Raw genomic sequence first — 24,336 nt, 5'->3', positions numbered from 1 at the left:
AGTATCAAAATAGTGCTTTGAAATTTGTAGCGTGTGCTTTGAAGACAAGACATGAGACCACTTGAATCTCTTTGAGTGATGAAGACTGTTCATTTACATTGAGTCAAGAGATACAGTTCTTTCTAACAGACACAAAGAGATGGTTCTTTCCAACTTGTTTTACAGCACTTTATATTCCTGCCAGCACAGTGTTATGTACCCAGCTGGTGCTCTATAAATCTTTTTTAAATAACTGATGATGATTTAAAATATGTACATCAGATGCACCTAAAATGGACAAGCTTCCTGTTAGAAGCTGTCATAAGCTTTACCAGTATCATTGTGTCACAGGGGACAAAATTTGCCTGTGGTATATTCTAATTCAAGGAATTTTTTTTTTTTTTAATTCAAGGAATGTTTAACACACTAGCTTGGTTTCTGGTTTTCTTTGGCTTCCTCATTCTTCTGGCACTTACACTCTTAGTCTGCCCAAGGACACTATCTATGGAAGCTCAGACTGGCTGGATGTTCTCACCACAGCAAGAACATGTTGAGACATTTTTAAATGGAATAGCTTTAGTGGGTTTTGATGTTTTAAAAATCCCAAACTTCCTTAGTATTGGAGTTTATGATAGACATTCATTGCTTCTATCTCTAACTTATCCATATTTTGTACCATAAAGTATCAGTGTTCTCTTCAGAAATGTTATGACCTGGTGCTTTACTTATTAAAACTTCAGTGACGGTATGGCTCATAGAAGTATAAAATTACACATTTCCACATGGATATTCTGCTTCATGGCAACCTTACATGTCTGAAGACAGACTCATTTTGTCCCTTCCACTCCTTCCTTGCACCACCTCCCAACCATTGCCAGCTGCTTCCCAATGTCATTTAGTGGCAAGCTCCAAACCATGAAGATATCCTGACTACTTACTCCTTTGTTTTAGACTGCCCATCTAATTCATGTTCGTGCAGTGTTGCACTGACCTCTAAAATGTTTCTGAAATCAGGGGATTTGAGACCGTGTCTTAAAGCCAGGTGTGAGTGTATTGCCTGATTTCCTTAAAGGTATGAAATTATGGGAAAGGAGCTGAAAGCCCTGGAAGAGTTTACTGTCAAATCAGCAAGAGGAAAAAAATAAATTAAATTTTCAGGAGGTTTCAATGTTAGAAACATTTCTTTTCAATCTACTTGAGTAAGAATTTATTTCATCATCTCTGGGGACACTTGCTTTTTCCAAAACTCTGTAACCAGGAGACAGACTAGACAGTGGGAATTATTCAGAGTGTGTGGCACAGAGAAGGTGGTTGGTAAATGTTTAATGAATGAGGAGATAGATAGATGAACAAAAATAGAATGGTCTTGGTGAAAGGATCCTGAAGTCTGCTTCTGTTTTCTGTTTTTGCTTAACAGAAATATATTTTCTTGTTTCGTTTTGATGTATTTTTCTAGGAGCAAGATAAGTGCCAGGTTTTAGAAAGACAGACCCACCTTTCATATTAATCATTACTAGGGAAACACCACTAATGCCTTAGTTTACTACCTAATGGTATTTTAATCTGCAGGAAATCCAAGAGAGTGCTTTAGAAAGTGTCTGTGATTGAAGACTCAGTGGTGCCAAGTATATGTTTAAAAAGAAAGAAATGTATGTCAGGGGCATGTGGATTTCGGTCTCATATTATTGTAATAAGAGTAATGTGCCCAGAATTTTGGAAAGGTTCTTGAGTTTTTTCTTATCCAATGATTGACATATTGCTAATATAGCGTTGACAAAGTAATGTTAGCCATACTCAGTGAATGTAACATCATAATATTTATCCTGAACTTATTCTTCAGCCATAGAATAATAGAACAACAGGATATTAAGGTCATAAAGCTCAAGTACTAAGCAATGAAGGTCAATGAGTTTTTTTCACTAATTATTCCAGCGGCTTCTTCTTGCAAGTTAATTTTGTTCTGCCACATACTAAAAACATGAAAGAGAATTACTTCTTTTTATTTTTTTAATATTTATTTATTTATTGGCTGTGTCGGGTGTTAGTTGAGGCACGCGGGATCTTTCGTTGCGTTATGTGGGCTCTTCGTTGTGCACGGGCATCTCTCTAGTTGTGGCACACAGGCTTAGTTGCCCCGCAGCACGTGGGATCTTCATTCCCCCAACCAGGGATCGAACCAGTGTCCCCTGCATTGCAAGGCTGATTCTTAACCACTGGACCACCAGGGAAGTCCCAAGAAGTACTTCTTATTTTCTGTTTGTTTTGCAGGGGAAGATGGTGAAAGGAATGGGAGGGGCTATGGATCTAGTGTCCAGTGCCAAAACGAAAGTGGTGGTCACCATGGAGCACTCTGCAAAGGTAATGAGAGCTGCTTTTGGAAATTCACACTACACTGAAACCCTGTTCACCAGGTCATGCGACCATTGTTTTTATTGTTTTCTCTGGATCACTCAGCTTGATAGCGTTTATATTTTATAGAAAAACGTTACAAATAAAGACCATTATTTATTATCATTCAGCTAAATGTTTGTTTTAACTTTGAAGCAAACATCAGGGTGTTCTTTGATTATTTGCCTCACACACACATTAAAAGTAAAAGCTATAATGTCTTCAAAAGCAGTGAAAAGATGTTAGGGCAGATGTGTTGATTCAGGTTTATAGATATTTTTATTTTATTTTTATTTTTTTGGCCAAACCCAGTGGCATGTAGGATCTTAGTTCCCCGACCAAGGATCGAACCCGTGCCCCCTGCAGTGGAAGCACAGAGTCATCACCGCTGAACCACATGGGAATTCTCTGATTCAGGTTTAAAGATGATTATAGTGGTTGCTATCTCTGTGCAAAATGAAAAACACAGCAGAATGTGCGTTTTTAACAGCAGTTATTTTCAAGTGGACAATATGGCCTCTTACCAAGTCTCTGGAGGTGCCGTTTTGAGACAGTGTTAGAAAATGATGGACTTGGTGATAGCAAGTGTTCTATTCTGAAGAATATTATACTTTTATTTTGATAAATTGTTGAGTGTTTATTGAATACCTATTATGTGCTGGGCACTGCTGGAATTTAGCAACGACCAAAACTAGACAAGAATCATTGACCGCATGGCACTTACATTTAATGATGATATCATCAGCCTGTAATAGTGATGGCTCCCATTCATTGAGTTTACTGTGCATGAACAGTACACTAAGCTCTCTGTGTATGTTTGCCTGTAAAAGCCCATGAACTTGATATAAGTATTTTTGTGGGTCCAGAAACAGAGCTTCAGAGAGGTTAAGTAACTTGCCTGAGGTCACACAACTAGTGGAACTGAGATTTGGCCTGGATACCTCTGACTCCGAAGCCTAGTCTTCTAAATACTGAGCTATCAGTATGACTTTCTTCCTATTCCAAGTCATTGTCTTTGAAACAACTGAGCTTAATTGCTTTCCCCACCTGAATCCCTGGGCTTCTGATGATTTGCAAAGTTGATATTGGGTGTCAGGTACCCTCTTCACCCTCTATACCTTTGCTCATTCTCCTTTATAATTCTTAGTTTTAAAACAAAAGCTACCTGTTCTCACCTTGATACCTGCTATTTTGAGTGGAAGTGGTAGTTCGTTTGCCCTTTTTTATTTTGTGATGCAGCATTGTGGGAGAGTGTGGATCTGGAAGATTTGCATCCGACTTGCTTCCCATGGGGAGTTCTGTTACAGAGTGATGGGTGCCATGAAACAGTTTCATTGTGAAAACTGTAATAAATATGAAATTAACATAAATTGCTTAGTAAACAGTGAAGTGAGCAGTGAAGCATAAATGTGGGACAATAGAAATGAAACCAACACAGGTGACTACTGAGGATGCCTGGCAAAAGCATCCAAAATACTTCATTTCAGAGGCAAAAGGATGCCACGCATGCAAATCAAATCCAAAGGTTTTCTGGAACATAATGTCCATTTGGAGAAAACTCCTTCCGACTTTCCTTTTGTTGTTACTTTAATGTTGACACATAGGCACTGAAGTCCGACTCATTTCAGATTATTTTTGTGCATTCGTTTTCAAAACATTGGGCCTGTATTTCTCTTTTTTCCCCAAAGTGTTTTCTTTCTCCTCAGCTGGAATTTCTGACAGAGGAAAAATGGTGCTTCACACTTCCAATTAGAAGTCCCTTATTAAAGCTTTTCATAGAAGCAAGATAATGTTTTTTAGCGTTTCTTCTTTTTCTTCTCTCAGTGGGGAAATTGGCACTAAGTTTTAGACCAGAACTGAAGTTAGATATTTTTCCCTACATACTTTCATTTGGACAAACTAACAAAAAATATATTTGTGATTAAAATAATAATAGTGATTTGTTTATACTTAATAGATAACCTTGAAAACTAACCAACAGAAGTTTCTTTTCTTGCCATCTTCACTTTGTACTCTTGGTCCCAGAATGTGTGGTTGGTACTGTACATTGTTCCCCTGGACTTACTGTTATTGGCCCAACTCAAGGGAACACGGGGACCTCACCGCTTCTTTCCTGCATCTTTTGTCTGCCTAAAGGTTGGTAGAGGTTGGAAAGGAAATAGAGAGGCGAGATCTTTCATTCCTGGTGGCCTCTCCAGTTTAATGACCTGTTCTTTTAGACATGCCAGGTAACTTCTGCTGCCTTATGAGTAAGTGAACAGCCTAGGGGGAGAATCCCCAGAGTTTTCTAAGACACAGAGTAGAAAGTTTGCTGTGAAAGATTAAAACCTGAGAAAAGAAATATAATCTTGTATTCTTGTGCTGCTGATTTTTTTTTCCCCCAGTAAGTGGGTGGAGCCATCAACTGGCCTTCAGGTGCAGCTTTTTTTTTGCTCCTTTTCTTCATCTATAGGGTTACAGATGCAGGTCACTTATAAATACAGTATTACCTGACCTTTAAAAATGTTGCTTTAATCAGACAAAGGAAACTCTTTCCTTGCAAGTCTTTGCAAGCAGCCAGCAGCTTCTGGTATTTGAAACCTGGCTGCCTGCTTGTGTTGCTCTAGAGTAACCAGAATAACATTTCCTTTGCCTTAAAACTGCCTCTGAAAAAAAAAAAAAAAAAAAAAAAACTGCCTCTGGAGACATGTGGCAGGCACTGGCGCCAGACTGGCCTTGGATTGTGGCTTTCATTTAAGCTTAGACATCAGGGTTCCAGGCAAAATTGCAAAGTAGGCAGAGTTTTTGGTGTCTAGCCACCTTCTTACTTAAGCTTCTTTTGATCTCTTGGCGTGTCCTTTTTTTGCCCTCTAAAAATTGGGAGAAATGAAGGAAAGGAGTAGGAGTTTGAGTCTTTACTAGGTGTGAGGCCCTGTGTGTAGCATTGTACATACTGGATCTATAAACCTCTCAGCGACTCTCCGATGTAAGGCTGGAATGTAGGCAGGTAAGAAACTTGTCCAGGTAAGTGGCAGAGCTAGGAGTTTCCCTCAGTTTGGTCTAGTCATGTTCATCATATCATACCATGCTGTATCCTTACCTATGTTCCCATCCACACCTGCCCTTTTCTGAAAGCTTTAGGTTTCAGAATTACCTCTTTCCCTTTTTCATTTTCCCTGGTCAAAGCTGTCCTTGTTGAGATAGATATCAGCAAAATATTTAAAAGAAAACTGTCTCAGAATTGTGCCCGCTACTACCCATCTCCTCTTCTTCCCTTTTGTATTAGAATCTTCCCATGTTTTAGTTGGGCACAGAGTAGCCCAGTGACAGACTACATTTCCCAGATTCCCTTGCGTGTAGATTCATCTATGTGACCAAGTTTAAGTCAGTGGGATTTGAGCATTTGTGCAATTTCTGGGTCATGTCCTTAAAGAGAAAGCCGATTTCATTGGACTATTTTTTGTCCCCCTCTAGCCTTCTGAGAAAGGCCTTAACTGCAACAGCAGCCTTGGAACCAAAGTTGTAAACCACGTGCTGAGGCCTGCAGAGCTGCCCCACCAACCTAGATCACTAGCTGCCCCATCCTTTTCTTTATCAGTTCCTTCCAGGACTCCTCATAACTTCATCCTTGGCCCTGTGTACTTCTCACCCTCTGCACCTTTCTTGGGTGCTTTCTAAATCTTTGGCACCAACTATTATTTTTCACTCAGTGGCTCCCTAATCCTTATTTCCTCACTGGAATTCTCTAATGAGCTCTATAACTATATTTTTTTCCCTATTAGACACCTCCACCTGGTTGTTCCATAGCTACCTCAACCGCAACACTTATACAAGTGAAATCATCATCGTTTCCCCTAAAAATCTTCCATCTGCTAGCTCAACTGGAGAAGTGATGATCTCCTAGCCCCCCTCTGGAAAGGTACTCATGGGATTTCTGCCCCTCACACTATACCAATCACTGTACATATTGCATCTACAATACCCCTGTAATCTGCTCCATCCTGTGGATTTCTACTTGTTTATGTCCCTGTCACATCTACATGGGTAACTGTTGCAGCATCCCAGAGGCCCTCTTCCTGCCAGACTGACCGTCTTTCCTGGTAATCAAGCACACCACTGCCAAAGTGACTGGTCTCAAACTAAAGCTGGATCGAGTTAGGTCCACATTATTTAGTTCACCTTAGCCTGCCAGCCTTTTGTCATCCGCTCCCCAGCAACCTACGTTATCCTTGTTTCCAGGGCTTCAGTTCTGCTAGGAGCTCCACACTCATGTTGTTTCCTGTTCTTAGGTGTTTCCACATTCTGTTCCCCTTCCCCCTTTATCTGACTCACTCCTACCTCTACACCATCATATATAAATGAGCCAACACTTTGTGAATTTGCTGGCTTAACGTCTTCCATCCTCTAGACGTGATGAATGACTAAATGTATATTCTTCGAGGCTTTGTCTTGAAATTTGGCAGAATTATCTTATGTGAGTATGTTAATTTACTTGTTTATGCAGGCATCAAATATTTATTGAGGGCCTACTATGTGTCAGGCACTATGGTAGAGTCTGAGGAAATGAAAAACAGAAAGGCATAGTCCTTCCTTTAGGCAGGTCAGAGTCTCATGGGGATAGAGTCATAGAAACCAATACCTAAAATAGAAGAGTGTACAAAACAGAGTGCTTCCCATGAGATGTAGCATTTGCATGGAGATCTGAAGGATGGGGCAGGGTTTGAAGGGACTAGTGTGTTGCAGGTCAAGGGAATAGGCACTGGGGTGTGAAAGGGCAGTGCATGCTGAGGGATTTACAATTAGGTCCCTGTTGTCAGAGAGCAGAGGGAGAAGAGTTGGGTGGAAATACACACACACACACACAGAGTCTATCCTCCACACAGTGGTAGGAATGATGTTCTAAAAATATAAATCATGTTATAGCACTTCTTCCTGGGCTCAGAAACCCTCCACAGCTTCCCATCTCCCTTAGATTCAAGTTCAGAGTTCCTTATACTTTGTCCCTAAGGCCCTCCCTGGCTTGTCAGCTTCAATCCCAGTACCTCTCTGACTCCATCTACTAGGATTCTCCCACTTGCCCACTGAGCTCCAGCCAGACTCTCTTCCTGTAAGTTTCTGGAACATTCCAAGCATCCTCCCGCCTCAGGGCCTTTGCACTTGTTATTGTCGATGTCTGGAAAGCTCTTCCTCAGATATCTACATGGCTCACTTCCTCCGTTCACTCAGGCCTCTGCTGAGGATACCAGAGAAGCTTTCCCTGACTGTTATAAAAATAGAATTCCCCCCTCTTCTGATGATTCTTCATCTCCTTTCTTCACTAGAATGGAAGTTCCATGAGGGCAGGGTCTCTTTCTATCATAACAGCTAAGGAAAATCATGCCTGGTGCATATTAGGAATCAATAATTGTTGAATTCATTAGTTCTTCAAATAATAATGATACTTTGAACATATAGAGCACTTTTAACTTTTTCCAAACAGTTACATGTTTATTGCCTTTATTTTATCATTACAATACTCTTGTGAGGTAGGTCTTATTGTTCCCCTTCCAGAGGTAAACCAACCAAATTTCATAGGGGTTAAACATTCTGATAAAAGTCAAGTAGAAAATTAAGAGCAAAAGCAAACTGAGAGCTTATGTATCCAGCCCCTCCGTTTTCTGTTACTAAACTTTTCTGTCTGGCAAATACCATCACCACTAACAATATAAAGGAAAGTGTTTTGTTCTTAGTATTGTGTACTGGAAATGTGTTCCTAAGGGTATAACTCTCAGAGCACAAAAACAAAGAAATTCAGTCATAGTTGTCATTTATTGGAAACAGGCAAAGCTCTGGTACCTATTTTTGAGAACATAAATGAGAGTGCTATTTCTAAAACAGGCTTAGTTTTTATTTGTATTACAGTAGGAGATCTGGATTCTAAAGGATAAAAAGAGTCATAATTATATTGTTATGAAGTTGAGAATAAATCTTTGTGAATAATATTTTTTATTAAGTCCAATCTGTATCAGATAGCGAAGGTGTCATATAGAAATCATGAATACTGTTTTACCTTGTCTTTGCTTTTTTAAAAATGTAATTTATTTTTTAATTTTTATATTGGAGTATAGTTGATTAACAATGTTGTATTAGTTTCAGACGTACAGCAAAGTGATTTAGTTACACGTATGCATGTATCTATTCTTTTTCAAATTCTTTTCCCATTTAGGTTATTACAAAATATTGAGCAGAGTTCCCTGTGCTATACAGTAGGTTCTTGTTGTTTATCTATTTTAAGTGTAGCAATGTGTACATGTCAATCCCAACTTCCCAATCTATCCCTCCTCCACAACCTTCCCCCCTGGTAACCATAAGTTCATTCTCTAGGTCTGAGTCTGTGTTTCTGTTTTGTAAATAAGTTCATTTGTATCATTTTTTTGTTATGAAGTTGAGAATAAATCTTTGTGAATAATATTTTTATTAAGTCCAATTCATATCTGATAGCAGTATCATATAGAAATCTTTTTTTTTTGTTTTTTTTTTGTTTTGCGGTATGCGGGCCTCTCACTGTTGTGGCCTCTCCTGCCGTGGAGCACAGGCTCTGGACGCGCAGGCCCAGCGGCCACGACTCATGGGCCCAGCCGCTCCGCGGCATGTGGGATCCTCCCGGACTGGGGCACGAACCCGTGTCCCCTGCATCAGCAGGCGGACTCCCAACCACTGCGCCACCAGGGAAGCCCTAGAAATCTTGAATACTGTTTTACCTTGTCTTTGCTTTTTGTGCAGAGGAATTATAAAAAGTAAATGAGATTTATTAATCCTTTTTATTTTGGACCAAATGTGTTACCAAAAGCCAGCAAATATAAAAGAGTTCCTAAAAATGCTTTCTTGGAAGCATCCTTGAGACAATTTTCAGCAACACTGAAAGGTATCCCAAGATAAAGTATTCTTTTGTTAGGATAATTTGTAATTAACATAGTTTCATCTGGTTTAATTTTTTTTTCCATTCATAAAAGCTTGTCAGTATTTTATAATTTGTTAATGAAACTATTTCATGGCTAGGATTGTTTGGGAAAAAACGATATTCACCATTAAAAATAGAAATCCTTACATGGTTTTGTCTTTTTTATTTGTCCTTTAATGATGGACATGCCTGCAAAAAAATGTTATAATGGAAGGAAATAGCAGAACACAGTCCATCAACCAATAAACACTTTAAAATGTCTTACAGAATTTAATTAAGCAAATAACTTTACATTCTGTGACCTTGAGCATCCGTAGTTCTTGATAGGAAAGCTGACACTGAGAGCAGCTTTCTAAGGTATCACAGCAATTCATGGATGGAAAGAGAAAATAATTCCTGCTCAGTCCTAGGCTCTGCCATCCTTAGTCTAGAGACCATAGGATGCAGTCTTTAGAGAGAAAATAAAAGGCCATGATAAAGATTTTTGTATTATATTGAAGAAAAATGGCCTTCTATTCTAAGATCTCAAAGCCCTGCAGACTATTTTCAGGGAAATGGCTCGCTGTATCTATTGTCTCATTTGGCTAGGCTTCCCCTGGGGATGTGCCTGTGTAACCACAGACTGTTATTATATCCACATATAAAAGCCATTTGTAGCAGCAACCGTTCTCTGCTTCAGAGCTAGCCGAGCCTTTCCACTGAAGTCCTATATGGGTTGCTGGGATCCCTACCAAATAGGTGCTGTGTAAAGGCCAAAAATATCCCATGAGGATAAACTCAGTGTGAGTAATATCATCATCATCTTGTCCTTTTATTCTGTGTACCTTGAATTTCTTTCTTTAGCAAATCCCATTTTTCTTTTCTGGGCACCACATCAATCATCGTAGTGATGTGACAGTCATGGGTCTTGTAATACAGCGTTCCCCAATTTTTATATCATCTGTTTTGTGTGTGTTCGTGTGTGTGTATAGAAGGAAGGGGCAAGGGCGGTAGCACTCCAGCTCCCTCCATGACATTTTGGCAAGCCCTAAGAGAGACCTGTCCTTGCTTTCATTGTGCCACCAGACAAAGTATGGAGTATTCCCTTGCCAAGGTCAGCCTTTGTAGCCCCGCTTTTCAACAGATTAATGCAAGCCTTGCAGCTGTAGGAGAGAGCAAGCAGAAGAGGTAGAATAAGTATTATATAATTCACTCAGTTTCTCTCTTTACTTATACATTTGTATGTTTCATACTGCAGTCTTTTCTTTTTGTTGGGCTGCGCTGCATGGCTTGAGGGATATTAGTTCCCTGACCAGGGATTGAATCTGAACCACGGCAGTGAAAGCGCCAAGTCCTAACCACTGGACCACCAGGGAACTCCCCATACCGCAGTCTTAAGGTGTCTTTGCTACTCCCTTTGCTCATGCCTTTATCTGCCTCCCCAAGTTTCGTAAGCCCCTTTGCACACCTCTGCTAGCTGCACTTCTCCTAGTGAGCTCAGAGATGCTGGGAATGTACAAGTACATTTCTTAGGACTAAAAGCAGCCTCCAGTGGTCCATAGTCACTCAGTCACATGGTATTTTACAGCTCCTATGCTGTTGGAGTTCCTTGGATCGGAATTATAATAGTCAGACAGCATTTATTGATCGCTGTGGTTTGTCTAGTACTCTACTCATTGCGGAAGATACAAAGATAAATTGTTTCAGAGTCCAGTGGTGGGGAAAGAGAGGGCAACAATTACAACATGTGTGGAGAGTAGAGGAGACACAGGAGCACCTACGAGGTGCACCAGACTAGGAACGTCCCTGGGACACTGGAGTGGCGGCACTGGATAGGGGATGTTGGAGATGGTTTCTCCAGGGTAGCTGACACCTGAGCTAAGTCGTGAAGAATAGGGAGGGTGTTGCCATTCGAACGTGGGATGAAGGAGTACAGGGTGGTGTGTGTTTCAGATGGCGTGAATACACCCGTAAAGACTCGGTCCCTTAAGGATCAACCAACTTCTAGACTTTGCCTTCTTTGTACTTGATCACTAGGGCTTTCCCAAAGAAGAAATATATTGCAGCCACATTGAAGAAATACTTAACAAAAACGGTGGGCATAAAATGGGGTTTTATGTAAGGCAAAATCTTACATGAATGCTCCATTGCCTCAGGTGAAAGAAATGTTGACATGAAATGTAAAAATCATCATGTTGTAAAAAAGAGAGCTTGTTATTTGGGATTAAGTTTATTTTGATAACACAAAGCTTATTGTAATGATAACAAGGGAATTTATTATCGTTTAACCAGAGTCGTTTATTACTGAAGAATGTAGTAATAAATTGCACACAGATATCTAATGAATTAAAAAGAGATCACCATGAAGCAAGTAATAGAAAGTATTAACGCTTTCGGTCATACAACATAAAAACGGTGGATTCCTAGATTTTGCAGGAGGCCTGTAAGTGATGCAGTGGGGAAAAGAGAAGCTGGAGAAGCAGGTGGAGGAAAGAGATTTAGCTATTCACCAAGGTTATGATGAAATTAGGAAATAAGGAAATATCAAAATCAGGAGCCCCTCGGGTCCAGTCAGAGAATTTTTAATGCTACACTTGGTGTCCGTTCCTCTGCCTTTTCTGACCTTTCTTCGTGGAGAAAGAAAGAAGCAGAATGATGAGGATGAACAAGACCCCACTCACCCAAAATATTGGAATGTAGATTCAACCGCTCCTACTTTACTGCACTTGCAGAACATTTCTTCCTACCGTGATCAGGTGAGGAAGACAAGGCAATCGAACAGAAAACTACAGCACAAAGAATTTAAGGGACCAAGTGACTATTAAGTGTCAGAGTTAAGATTCAAAACCGGGTCTTTGGACTCCTAATATAGTGTTCTTTGCTACCGCACTACACTGCATCTCTTTTTCAGGATTTATTTTTAAATGCTAAAAACGCAGTGATTGTTCCTCCTTTGTGAATCATAGAACTTGGTAAGGCTCAGCCTGGCGTGGTTAGAATAGAATGCTCAAGTGGGCGTTAGTCATATTTTGGCTTCATAGCTAACCTATTGTTGGATACTGGAATTGTGATGTTCTTTAATCTCTCTTTGCATCCCATTTTCTCTTTATCTTTGATCTGTGTTATGTCTTGAGGCTCAGAGTGAATGGAGTCATCTAGCTACACTGTTCTCACTGCAAGAATACTCTTGGTGCCAGCCATATGGTTTGCCCCCAAGTACGTGTTGCCGTTTCATTAGTTTTGTGGCTTTCAGGAATTCTGTTTAGGCCATTTTCTGTGTAATTCTATGTCCAACTTCGTTTAGGAACTTAAGAGCTCCTGAAGAATTCTCCTGGTAGATTGTTGGAATGTTAAATATAGGTTATAAAAACAGCACAAACTTATTGAGCACCTGCTAAGTACTGGACACTTACAATAACCCCTGAGGTAAAGCGATGGATAAGCACAGACACAGGAACCTTGCCCAGCTAGTGTGGAGTAGAGTTAGGCTTTGCACTCAGGTCCTTTGGCTCCACTCTGAACCACTGAGCTATACTGTTTACATGGAAAAGCGTCTCTAAAAGGTCTCTGTTGGTAGGGCACAGTTAATTCCGTCAGTTGAAATACACACTTGATCCTAAACCAGCGTTGGTTGTTCATTGAAATCCAGGTGGCTGCTTTCACACCAGGTGTAGATCTTGCTCAAATAATGAGAACAAAGTAAGAGCTCCCTGCAGCAAATGTTCTTTGGAGGCCCACAGATTGTTCACTTTGTTCGCAGGCAAACCTGGAATTCATTGTGACATGTCTTATTTGAGTTATATTAAGTATAAGGAGTCCTGACAACTATTGAAGTTCGAATGTTCATCGTTAATTTCAGCTCTTTAGTTAAGCTTCTGTGACACGTGCAAGCTTTCTTTGAAATCTGGGAATGAAAATGGATCATTAAAAATGAAGCAAAAATGAGGTTTCATTTCTACAGCTATAAATTGTCTTACAAATTAAGACCCAGAAGCATATAACTTGTTGTTAAAGGTGTAACATCTATCTACTCTATGTGTATTTAGCACTACTTTTGACTAAATTAAAGTAATAGAGTTTGTCTTCTTTTGAAATCCACCCAAGATTCCCAATAGACTTCCCTTTTTCTTCCCATTCATTCATTCAAAAAATGTTGAGTATCTTTTATGCCATACACTGGGTTAAGTATACTAAAACCTCTTAATGACTAGTATGTTGGTGAGTTGACAGATTATTACAAGCAGTAAAATCTTAATTAAGCCCAGTTATTTGAAATCTCTTGCCTCTGATCGTACTTGGTACGGCAGCAGTTTTGAGAGAGAGGTAAACCAGGTAGTGGTGCATATTTCAGAAGGTAAAACATTGAGATGGCTAAAGATGATGATGACATCACGTGTGGTGCTTTCATATCCCAGAAGGAAGCAATAGAAGCATTTTTACCATTTTTAAATAGAAGATCTAAAATGTGATAAATTAGCCTTCAGCCTCAAGGGAAATATTAATTTAGGCTCCTGGTGCTTGATACTTAGAAAGGAGCTGAATCATAATCAGAAGAAAATGATCTGAAGATCAAATCATCAGAGCTAATGTTTCCACTGTGCTCCATAGATGTGACCCAGAGGCCACCTCTATACTGGGGGGTGGTAGGGGGTGGGGGAAGGGGGTTAATGGGTGAAAGCCTGCTTTCCAGTCTCAGTCCCTCTTTTATGTTTGAAAAAAGTGTACCGTGGCTAAAGGAAACTTTGAAAAAATGTGACTATAGACCAATGCACACATTTTACCAATGAGCAAACTGAGGCTCAGACAAATTCCAGGAAAAGCAAATCACTATATGAGAAAGTGAATATAATCATGGTTTTCTACACTGCCTGGCCCAGCAATGAGCCATTTTACATAGCCGTTTTGTCAGCAGGTGTAAATTCTGACTATTGAGTTACCTACAAATTGTGATATAGCTATGCTGGGAGAACTGAACATAATGAAGGATGGGGGGTTGTAAGAAAGTCTTCATACACCCCAATAAGAAGTTAGTAGATAATATCTAAAGCTGATTAATTAGGAAATAAATAGTCTGGTCAACATAGTATTAAAAAATGCAGAGGCTCAATAGAACAGAATACAGAGCCCAGAAATAAACCCACACACCTGTGGTCAATTAATCTTTGACAAGGGAGACAAGAATATACAATGGAGAAAAGACCGTCTCTTTAGCAAGTGATATTGGAAAGGTCAGACAGCCGCATGTAAATGAATGAAGTTAGAACACACCCTCATACCACACGCAAAAATAAACTCACAGTGGCTTAAAGACTTAAATATATGACACGACAGCATAAAACTCCTAGAAGAGAACATAAATCCTAGCAACATTTTCTTAGGTCAGTCTCCCAAGGCAATAGAAATAAAGCAAAAATAAACAAATGGGACCTGATCAAACTTATCAGCTTTTGTACAGCAAAGGAAACCTTAAACAGAATGAAAAGACAATCTTCAGGCTGGGAGAAAATATTTACAAACAATAAGACCAACAAGGGTTTAATTTCCAAAATATACAAACAGCTCATACAACTCAATAACAAAAAGACAAACAACCCAGTCAAAAAATGGGCAGAAGACCTAAACAGACATTTTTCCAAGGAAGACATTCAGATGGCCAATAGGGACATGAAAAGATGCTCAACGTTGCTAATTATTAGAGAAATGCAAATCAAAACTGCAATGAGGTATCACCTCACACTAATCAGAATGGCCATCAAATGCTGGAGATGGTGTGGAGAAAAGGGAACCCTCCTACACTGTTGGTGTAAATTGGTGCAGCCACTATGGAGAACAGTATGAAGGTTCCTCAAAAAACTAAAAGTAGAGTTGCCATATGATTCAGCAGTCCCACTCCTGGGCGTATATCCAGACAAAACTAATTCGAAAGATACATGCACACCTATGTTCATAGCAGCACTGTTTACAACAGCCAAGACATGGAAGCAACCTATATGTCCATCAACAGATGAATCGATAAAGATGATGTGGGTGTGGGTGTGTATGAATGGATAAGGAAGGTGTGGGGTATACACACACACACACACACACACACAGGAATATTACTCAGCCATAAAAAGAAGAATGAAATAATGCCATTTGTAGCTACATGGATGGACCTAGAGATTATGATACTAAGTGAAGTAAGTCAAAAGAGAAAGACAAATACCATATGATATCACTTATATATGGAATCTAAAGTATGACATAAATGAACTTATCTATAAAACAGAAGCAGACTCACAGCCATAGAGAACAGACTTGTGGTTGCCAAGGGGGCTGGGCAGGGGAGGGTTGGATTGGGAGTTTGGGACTAGCAGATGCAAACTATTACATATAGGGTGGATAAACAACAAGGTCCTATTGTATAGCACAGGGAACTATATTTCAATATACAGTAATAAACCATAATGGAAAATAAAGTAAAATTTATTATAAAATTAAAAAAATTTTAAATGCAGAGGTAGGAAGAAAATGTAAAATAGTACATAAGTAAATGCTAAAAAAATTGAATTTTGATTTCTGTTCAGAGCAGGTCTAAGCATACAGAAGGGAGGCAAGAACTGCTGTTTTCTGTGAATATGTTATGTTTTTAACAAATAAAATTAAAACTTTTTTAAAAAGGTATATTATGAAAAAAAAAAAAGGTATATTATGCATTTGCATTCTGTGTATGCTTCCTACCCTTGGTAAATAATAGGTCGTTTGTCAAGGAGACCATTCCCTGGAAGAGAAAAATTAGCAGGATGCTAGAAGTGAAATTTCTCCATCATATGATCTAAGGGCTGAGGCTTGAGGGGTTAGATCTGCGGCAGGATGTTTCCCAACTAAATCAGTTATGCCTTTGGCTATTCATTTGGCACTCTCCCTAAATTATCTTAGGGACACAAGCTGCCTCCAGAAAGAAAGTAAAAGCATGACTGGGCAAAGATTTCAAACAGACTACTTAGGAGACGATTTATCTGACAGTTCCTGTCGGTCCTGTGTTATACCAATTCTAAGTAAGAATTGGTTCGTAATTACTCTTTTTAATGTTTCTTTTTTCAAACAGGGCAATGCACATAAAATCATGGAGAAATGTACATTACCACTGACAGGAAAACAATGTGTCAACCGCATCATTACTGAAAAGGTAAAGTGCCTTTCTCTTTTATTTCCTCTAAATGTCTACCACCTTTTTTTTTTTTAATAAGCATTTTAGAACTTTTTTGTTACCTTCTAAAAGTGTGTTATATTGGTAGTCATAGATTAATTTAATCCATGGGTAGACCTAATAGGAAGATTCATCAATTTAATGTTTCTAGATGGAGAATTCTTAATGTGAAATTCTCTGGAAATATGCATATACATACACAGAATTGAAATACTGTCCTTGGTAACTTTGACAGTGTAATATAATAAAAGTTGTACTGATCCTTTATACTTGGGCTATTAAAATGGATGATATATACAAAGTTAAGACTACCTTTCTTCTTTGCTTTCCCAAATCACAAGTACAAATTGTTGGATATCATTTTAGGAAACTCAGTAAAAATTAGGTTTTAATCATTTAGGTGCAAATTGCAATACAGGCCCCACAGTGAACCAAGAAATCTATTCTTTTGTTCTTGCATGCTTTCAGCCCTCTTTTAGAAGGCAGACTTTAGAACGCACCAGCCATTTTAGTGCACCTCTAGATTTTATCTTCCTAAATAGAAAATATTGGTTAGTGGTACAACTGAAACTGCTCAGATCAGAGAGAAACATCACTGGTGGTTGCTACAGTCACCTTTCTGACCCAGATTTGAACCTAAGATGTTGGAATGACATAGTTCTCGTGAATGAGCTAGAAGGGTGTCATTTTCTTGATTCAGTATCTTGATGAACCACAAAACAGAATTCTCTAGATCAGCGTTTGTTCCTTTGTTTTCTCTTAATGATGCTGTTCCTTTTGGCATTAATCTGGTTTAGAACCCTCATTCAGGTATGGTATGAAGCACCCTAAAGCAGCCTTTTGAAGTAGGTTAGAAGGCTCATAATACTTTTCAGAAGCCACATTTTAAGGAGAGTTCTGTCCTAAATGGTGCCTTCCTCTAGGGTTGTTTATTTGGAATCCATAAAGATGACATGTGGAGAAGAAAAAGTGGATAAAAGTGCAGAATATTTTATCTCACCATTTATTCCTTGAGTCTTATCATTTCATAAACCCCTCCAAAACCATGGACAGGACTTGTTGAAAAGAATCCATTACTTTGAAATCAAAGACAAGACAGTCCTTGATCCTGTTTTCTTTAATAAAGTAAGGTGGTGCAGCTTCTAAGGATAATTCCAGCAACATTTTACCCCTGATCTTCCTCTTCCCCCGGGTAAGCCCTTTCCCTACATCCCTACTCCATGTATGCCCTGACCTTGTTCTTACCAGTTTAGTGCTTCTACGTGCAACAACTCCCACTCAACTCTACCTGTCCAAATCCTATCCATCCCTTAAGTCTAATGCAATTTCCATCTTCATCATGAAGAGGCTTCAGATAGCTTAGCACTCACAACTTCATCTTCAGAGTGGTCCACCTTTCATTTTGGCATTTACCATCTAATACCTACATTTTCTCATGACATTATTCATACATTACTTGACATTACTCATACATTACTTAACTTTACTGCCATTTAAAAAAATCTTCTACCCTTTCTATCCACATTGTTGTTTCATACATTTATCCATTTAATAAGCATTTTTAAGCTCCTTCTCTGAAGCCGACTATTGCCAACAGTGGATACAGAAAGGAGGACAAGGTCTTTGCCCCGAAGGAGCACATTCAAGGAGAGTAGACAGCAACAGTACCAGCCTGTATTAGAGGTACACTGATAAAGTCCATGAGAGAGAGACATGCCAAATGCTGAGCTGAGAACATAGAGGAAGGCTGCTTAACAGCCTGGGGAGAGTGGTGTTAAATATTAACTTTTTCCCAGTCTGGATCTTTTCTCCTCCAGTCTCAGCTTCTCTCATTTCGCCTTAACATTCTCCCTACTTCAGCCATGCTGAATGTTGTGCACTATGTTGCATCCCCTGCCCTCGTCCCCGCCATGCTCCTCTGGGACTTGGCACATCCTGTCTCTCTCCCTGGCATGTTCTCCCCACCCCAACCGTCTGGCTAATTCCTGTTCATCTTTTATGTCTCAGCTATATAATTTCTTCGCTGGCAAGTCTTCCCTATCCCTCCCCAAGTCTTCTGGGTGCTTCCGTGAGTCTTAGTACTTACCCTAACTCAGCACTGATCACTGTATTGAAATAACCTTTGAGCTCTCTGCCTGTCTCACTCATCACTATTTGTCCAACACTTAGGATAATGCTTGACCCATACACAGTGAAAGCCTGTTGAATAAATACTGTACTTTTCTCAATGAGAAAATTAATAGATTGAGTGAGGAGTCTTGAAAGATAAGTAGTTTTATAAGTGAGAATAAGACCAAAGAGGCCCTTCTAGGCAAAGGGAAGAAACATTGGCAGGGTCCTCGAGGAATTAAGAAAACAGTTTACTCAAGGACCTGTGAGTGGGATAATGTGGAGTGAGGGCATGGCCAGAGATTCTGAAGGCTGAAGGTGAAAAGCCAGTAAGGGACCAAATTATAAAGGAGTGTGAATGTCTTGTTAAGAAATTTGGGTTTTATCTGGAAGGCACTTGGGAGCCCTTCAGTGATTTTTAATAGTTGGGGACACCATTGATTAGATTTGCATTTTACAAAGAGCCCTGTGGCTTTTACGTAGAGTAGGGGGAGAAGAGATGAGACTCCTTCAGTTATCTTGGCCAGAAATATCAAGGTCCTTAACCACAAGACAGAAAGAGAGATTTCAAAGAGGTGTAGGCGATGGACTCAACCTAACTCGATGATGAATGGGACGTGGTTGCTAAGGCAGAGGTAATTCCTGAATTTTCTGGCTAGAGGCGTGGTCGATCTGTTGTATCCTTAATGAAGCCTGGGTCTGTAGGAAGAGAAAGGGAGGAGCAAGGGGAGGCAGGAAAAGAATAGGTGCCATTTGAACATACTCAAGTTGATATTCCGGAGTAAGTTAACATCCGGAACATCCGCGGGCACCTGGGGCTCAGAGAAGTCATCACTGGAACGGATGTGTGAACTCATTAGCAGACGGGGATAATTGGAGGCTTAACGGCAGATGGTGTTGTGTAGCAAAAAGGAGTAAAGTGAAAGGCAGCTACATATGGAACTTCGAGTGCCCCAGGGAAGGGAGTGGTGCGTTTACCCCTGTGCCGTATCCGGTAGGTGTTTAATAAATTTTGCAGTGCCATTAAGGGCATTGACTCTGGACACTCTGCCAGAGTGATATGGGACTAGAATTCCATTTTCAGCTCTTAAGGAAAATTCCATTAGTTGCCTGCCATTTGAAAGAGGCTTTGGAGATGTTATGACCCTGATTTCTTGGTTTCGTGTTGCTAGAATGATGTGATGAAAGAGGCCTTCCTCACCAGCACTTGGGCTGTGACTGACTGCTTTGTCCGTAATGCAGCCTGTTATGGTGGTGAAAAAATAATAAAAGTATCATCTGTGAAACAGAGTAGTCGAAATATTATTCTTGGCAGTTGAACAATTGATTGTAGCTTTTAGGTTTTAGTGTCCATTTTTATCAAGTTTTTGTTTACACTTTATACCACTAAATGGAAATCTTCCTAAATATTTCAAAAGTAAATTTCCCATTTTTAAAAATCATAGATGCTTCGTTTTCCTTGAGAGGAAATTAGGGACCTTGACCTTGAGAGCTAATTAGGGATTGATAAAGGTGTTCATTAAAGGTTTTTAAAAGCAATAAATCATTTGCCAAAGACTTTACCTTCTCAATCACTGAAGTCTTATATTCATGATACCAAAGTTGTCTTCTCCCCAAATACTCTTCCTGCCTGTTCTTAATAATACACCCCAAAGGCTCTTTTTCTCTTATTTGTTCCATTTTGATAAATTTGTAGTTGTTCATAATACAGGGGAAAGAAAATCAGTATGAATGATGCTCCAGACACACTTTCTGCAAAGGAAAAGTGTCCAATTAAAAAAACAAATTGTGGGCTTCCCTGGTGGCGCAGTGGTTGAGAGTCCGCCAGCTGATACACGGGACACGGGTTCGTGCCCCTGTCCGGGAAGATCCCACATGCCGCGGAGCGGCTAGGCCCGTGAGCCATGGCCGCTGAGCCTGTGCGTCCGGAGCCTGTGCTCCGCAACGGGAGAGGCCACAACAGTGAGAGGCCCGCGTACCACAAAAAATTTGTAATTGTCGTTTGGGAATTGAATAACGTACTGAAGCATATGGACATTCCTAGATGATCATTTTTTTCCCCCTCAAAATACATTTCTGCTAAAAAACGTTTCTTTAGGAACATAAAAATGTGCAAACAAAAAAGAAGTTTGCTGAAATATTTCCTCCTAAATTTAAATAATCTTTTCCAGTAAAATCAACCAGGTTATCTATGAATTCATCAAACAAACAGAGAAGGCAAGTATCACTGGTCCCCTTGATGTTTTCCTCCTGAGGAGAAATATCAATTAACTGGATACAAATAAGCATTTGGGGGCTTTGATTTGGGTTCACGCACAAGTGACAGTAAGTTAAGCTGTTAAGGAAAAGCATATGCCTCTATGGTGCCCTTGCTGTATGTCCCAGGCATGAGGCCAGCTGCTCAGAGTAGGTTTGTTATTATATTTGTCCTGTATAAAAATCTTGGGAAGTAGGTTTGTTTGATATCCATCTACACATGTGAAGACAGGTTCACCAAAGACTGCATAGCTAGTGTTGGCAGAGCTGGAATTCCAGTCCACCTTGAAAGCCAGGGTTCTTTGCTCTGCATGTTGCTGTGTCTTCTTTTTTATTTTTATTTAAACATTTTTAAAAATTTTATATTGGAGTACACACTGCTATGTCTTCTTAATAGCCTCCTAACCAGGAGTGTGTTTAAAAATGACAGTTTAGGGTTTGACTTCCAAGCTAGCTGAAAATAAAGATTCTAAGCCTGAAAATAATAGTTGAATTTAAGGTCAACCCAGAGGAGAGGAGCAATCTGGAAAGAATAATATTTAAGTCTGAGGAAGACTCACCATGACAACTGAAAGAGGGAACAGTGCCTGTTGCATGGGAGGACAACTTACTGTAGAGCCCGTGAGTGAAAGTCATAGGGAAGCAGTTATGGCTCTTGCAGTTAGAGCTTCCTATCAACAGGCAATCTGCCTTGAGACAGGGAGCCTCCCACCACTGGAAGTTTCTAAACAGAGCCCCAGCGACCATCTCAGAAGAATGTTTTAAAGAATTCTTGGGTGGGAGGTTATATTACATGATTTTGTTGGTCCCTTCCACTCAAGTTGTCGTATTACTGAGTGTGACCATGTGCATTCTATATCAGACATGACAGGTTGCTTGGGTCAAGCTATACCAGTTGGCACTACCATCACCTAGTGTTACCGACCAGAATGTTGTCACGCAATATTTAGGGTGAGGGGAGCCTTCTCATGCTGTCCTAAGCATAAGCATCTTCATTTGATTTCCATACCAGAGGGAGATTCTCATGCTCTACTTTTGGATCTATGTGTTTTCATAGGACTTAAAGGGAAAGCTTTACTATTTACCTGGGGATGGGGGTGGTCTTTCAGGGCCAGCCATCCCTTTATAATTACTCCTAGCTACTTCAGAGCACCTTCTTTTGTTTCCTGTAGTTTACCCAGAAGCATTGATCAGCTTTCCCCCATCATCCCTGTGCTTTCCCCTTCCAAATACCTCCTCCTTCCCTGCTTTTCTTCATTCTTTTCTTTCTTCAAATCATTATTCATCATCAAATTGACCCAGAGTGTTAGATCTAACAAAAAGAAAGTTTAAAAAAAACCTGATTTGGGGCTTCCCTGGTGGCGCAGTGGTTGAGAGTCCACCTGCTGATGCAGGGGACACGGGTTCATGCCCCGGTCCGGGAAGATCCCACATGCCGCGGAGCGGCTGGGCCCGTGAGCCATGGCTGCTAAGCCTGCGCGTCCGGAGCCTGTGCTCTGCAGCAGGAGAGGCCACAGCAGTGAGAGGCCCGCGTACAGCAAAAAAACAAACAAACAAACAAAAAAACCTGGTTATTATAGTAGCAAATGCCATCAATAGTCAACACTCATTTATTTTCTGGCATCAGCAGAGCTCCCTAACTGCCAGTTAGGGAGTTGGCATTTATTCTCACCAAAATATAGCAGTTACGGTTTACATTTTTTCATTGCTGATTTTCAGTCTTTTATCCTGAGTCTTTTCTCTCCTTAAAGAACTTGAGAGGTTATTTCTGTTTTGTGCTATAAATAATTACCGTAGTAGAAATTGTCGTTGTCATTTTCTTGACTTCTACAGGCTGTATTTGACGTGGACAACAAGAAAGGCCTGACTCTGATTGAACTCTGGGAAGGCCTGACAGTGGATGACATAAAAAAGAGCACTGGGTGCGATTTCGCAGTAAGTGTTTCTGTGAACAAATCCAGCCACTTGTCCTATATCCTGAGCTTGATTAATGGGTGTTTATGCGACATGAACCATTAATTTGTGATCATTTTTGGAGTTGACCTTAGCAGAGAACAGGAGTGGAAGGAAGGGTGCCTCCGCTGAGAGCAGGTGGCAGCAGGAACAGGCTGTGGCTCATGGGCCAGGGTCTGGCCCAGGAGTCAGAAGGGGGAGGAAACCCCAGGAGCTGCTGGAAACAGCAGGTTGAGCTTCAACTCGAAGCTACTTTCTGTCAAGTCCCTTGCAATCCTCTGTTCTTGGGTTACGTATCAGCTGTGGCCAAACTTAATTAACTAAAAAATGCGAGCCACACTCAGAGAAACGGTACTTCCTTATTTTTAAACCCATCTATGGCTTATGACTTTCTCTTTGATTAACTTCTTTGCCTGATTGTTCCATCCCTTGGAGATATTAGAATGTCGAGCTTTTGACACCACCAGATTTATAGTCACAAAATAGGTGTTCTCTGTATTTGAAGAAAAACTTAGTGCATAAAACTCTGCTTACAAAGCAGATAAGAACATCAGGGGAGTATCCACTTAAGAAATCTCCAAATCCCTTTTTAAAACTAAGAGAATAATACTGTAATATAAATAATCGCCCTTTAATGTAAGCGATTGTTTATGAATCACCAATCGCCTACCTAATGGGGGTCGAGAGGACAGCTCAGTCCATTTGAAGTTAATCAAATGTAAAGTCGAAATGTGTCTGAGAAAATGAAGAGATAGACTTCACTTCTCACATAACTTTTTAAGAACAGCTCTATGTGTTAAAATGAAATATATCTATAATGAGAAGAAATATTGCAGCTACCCATCCTGGAGAAGGTAATTTAATAAAACTTACTTGATAAATCATGCATGTATTTCATACATTTCTTCCTTAGGTACTACATGCTTGGCTGGTACCTGTCAGTGCGTAACAAATGTCTGTAAAAGCAATTTTGTTGCATAATTCATTATCCACATATAATTGTGTCTGGTATTATATGAAGGTCTTTGTCTATTAACCTTTTTTTGAATTTCCCTTTGGAAAAAAAGAAGCTTTCCAACAATACCTTACATGAAAAGCTCATCTTTAATTAACTTTTCAATGACCCCAGGGGGTAAAAAATGGGATTTGTTTATAGTTTAACTGTTTAGAATTCCTTACTCCAGCGATAAAAGCAAACAGTTCTTCTTACTTAATTAGCTATTCTTTATATTTTTTCCCTATGTGGATGAGTTAGTCTCTTCTTCAGCAGGTAGCATTTTTGAGATCTATAGAATGTTCCAGTCTCTGCTGCAAAAGGGAATTGCAAAAAAGATCCTCATTGTTATCAGGTTTGGGTTTTTTTTTTAGTCACGTAGGTAAATCAGGAATGAAAAAGATGTATTTTTACTGTTTTTGCTTTTTCTTAAAGTGCTAGTTTCCACATCTTGATACATTGAAAAATATCTCTATGGCCCCTCTTTTATCACAGTACCACCCCTCCTTCTCTTTTGACATTGACATGTAATCTTGTTTCCTCCAAATTAGGCTGTTGAAATGAAATGTT

General features: G+C 39.8%; 1 protein-coding gene across 2 annotated transcripts in view; it reads left to right on the top strand.

Moving 5' to 3' along the window:
- Positions 1-24,336, top strand: part of OXCT1 (3-oxoacid CoA-transferase 1) — a gene marked incomplete at its 3' end in the record, with an annotated part of 144,804 nt that overhangs the window by 113,667 nt on the left and 6,801 nt on the right. Inside the window, exons 14-16 of one of the 2 annotated variants that reach the window (XM_082649836.1) lie at positions 2,248-2,337; positions 16,353-16,433; positions 22,653-22,754. In XM_082649836.1, coding sequence (XP_082505962.1) covers positions 2,248-2,337; positions 16,353-16,433; positions 22,653-22,754 — 273 coding nt within the window. Of the gene's footprint in view, positions 1-2,247; positions 2,338-16,352; positions 16,434-22,652; positions 22,839-24,336 lie in introns of those variants that run through there. The other variant, XM_082649835.1, reaches the window with a different exon arrangement.

This window comes from Grampus griseus (assembly GCF_964374135.1).
Source record: "Grampus griseus genome assembly, chromosome: 3".
NCBI lineage: Eukaryota > Metazoa > Chordata > Mammalia > Artiodactyla > Delphinidae > Grampus > Grampus griseus.
Note: the sequence above shows the minus strand (reverse complement) of the source record. Positions and strands in the feature narration are given on the sequence as shown.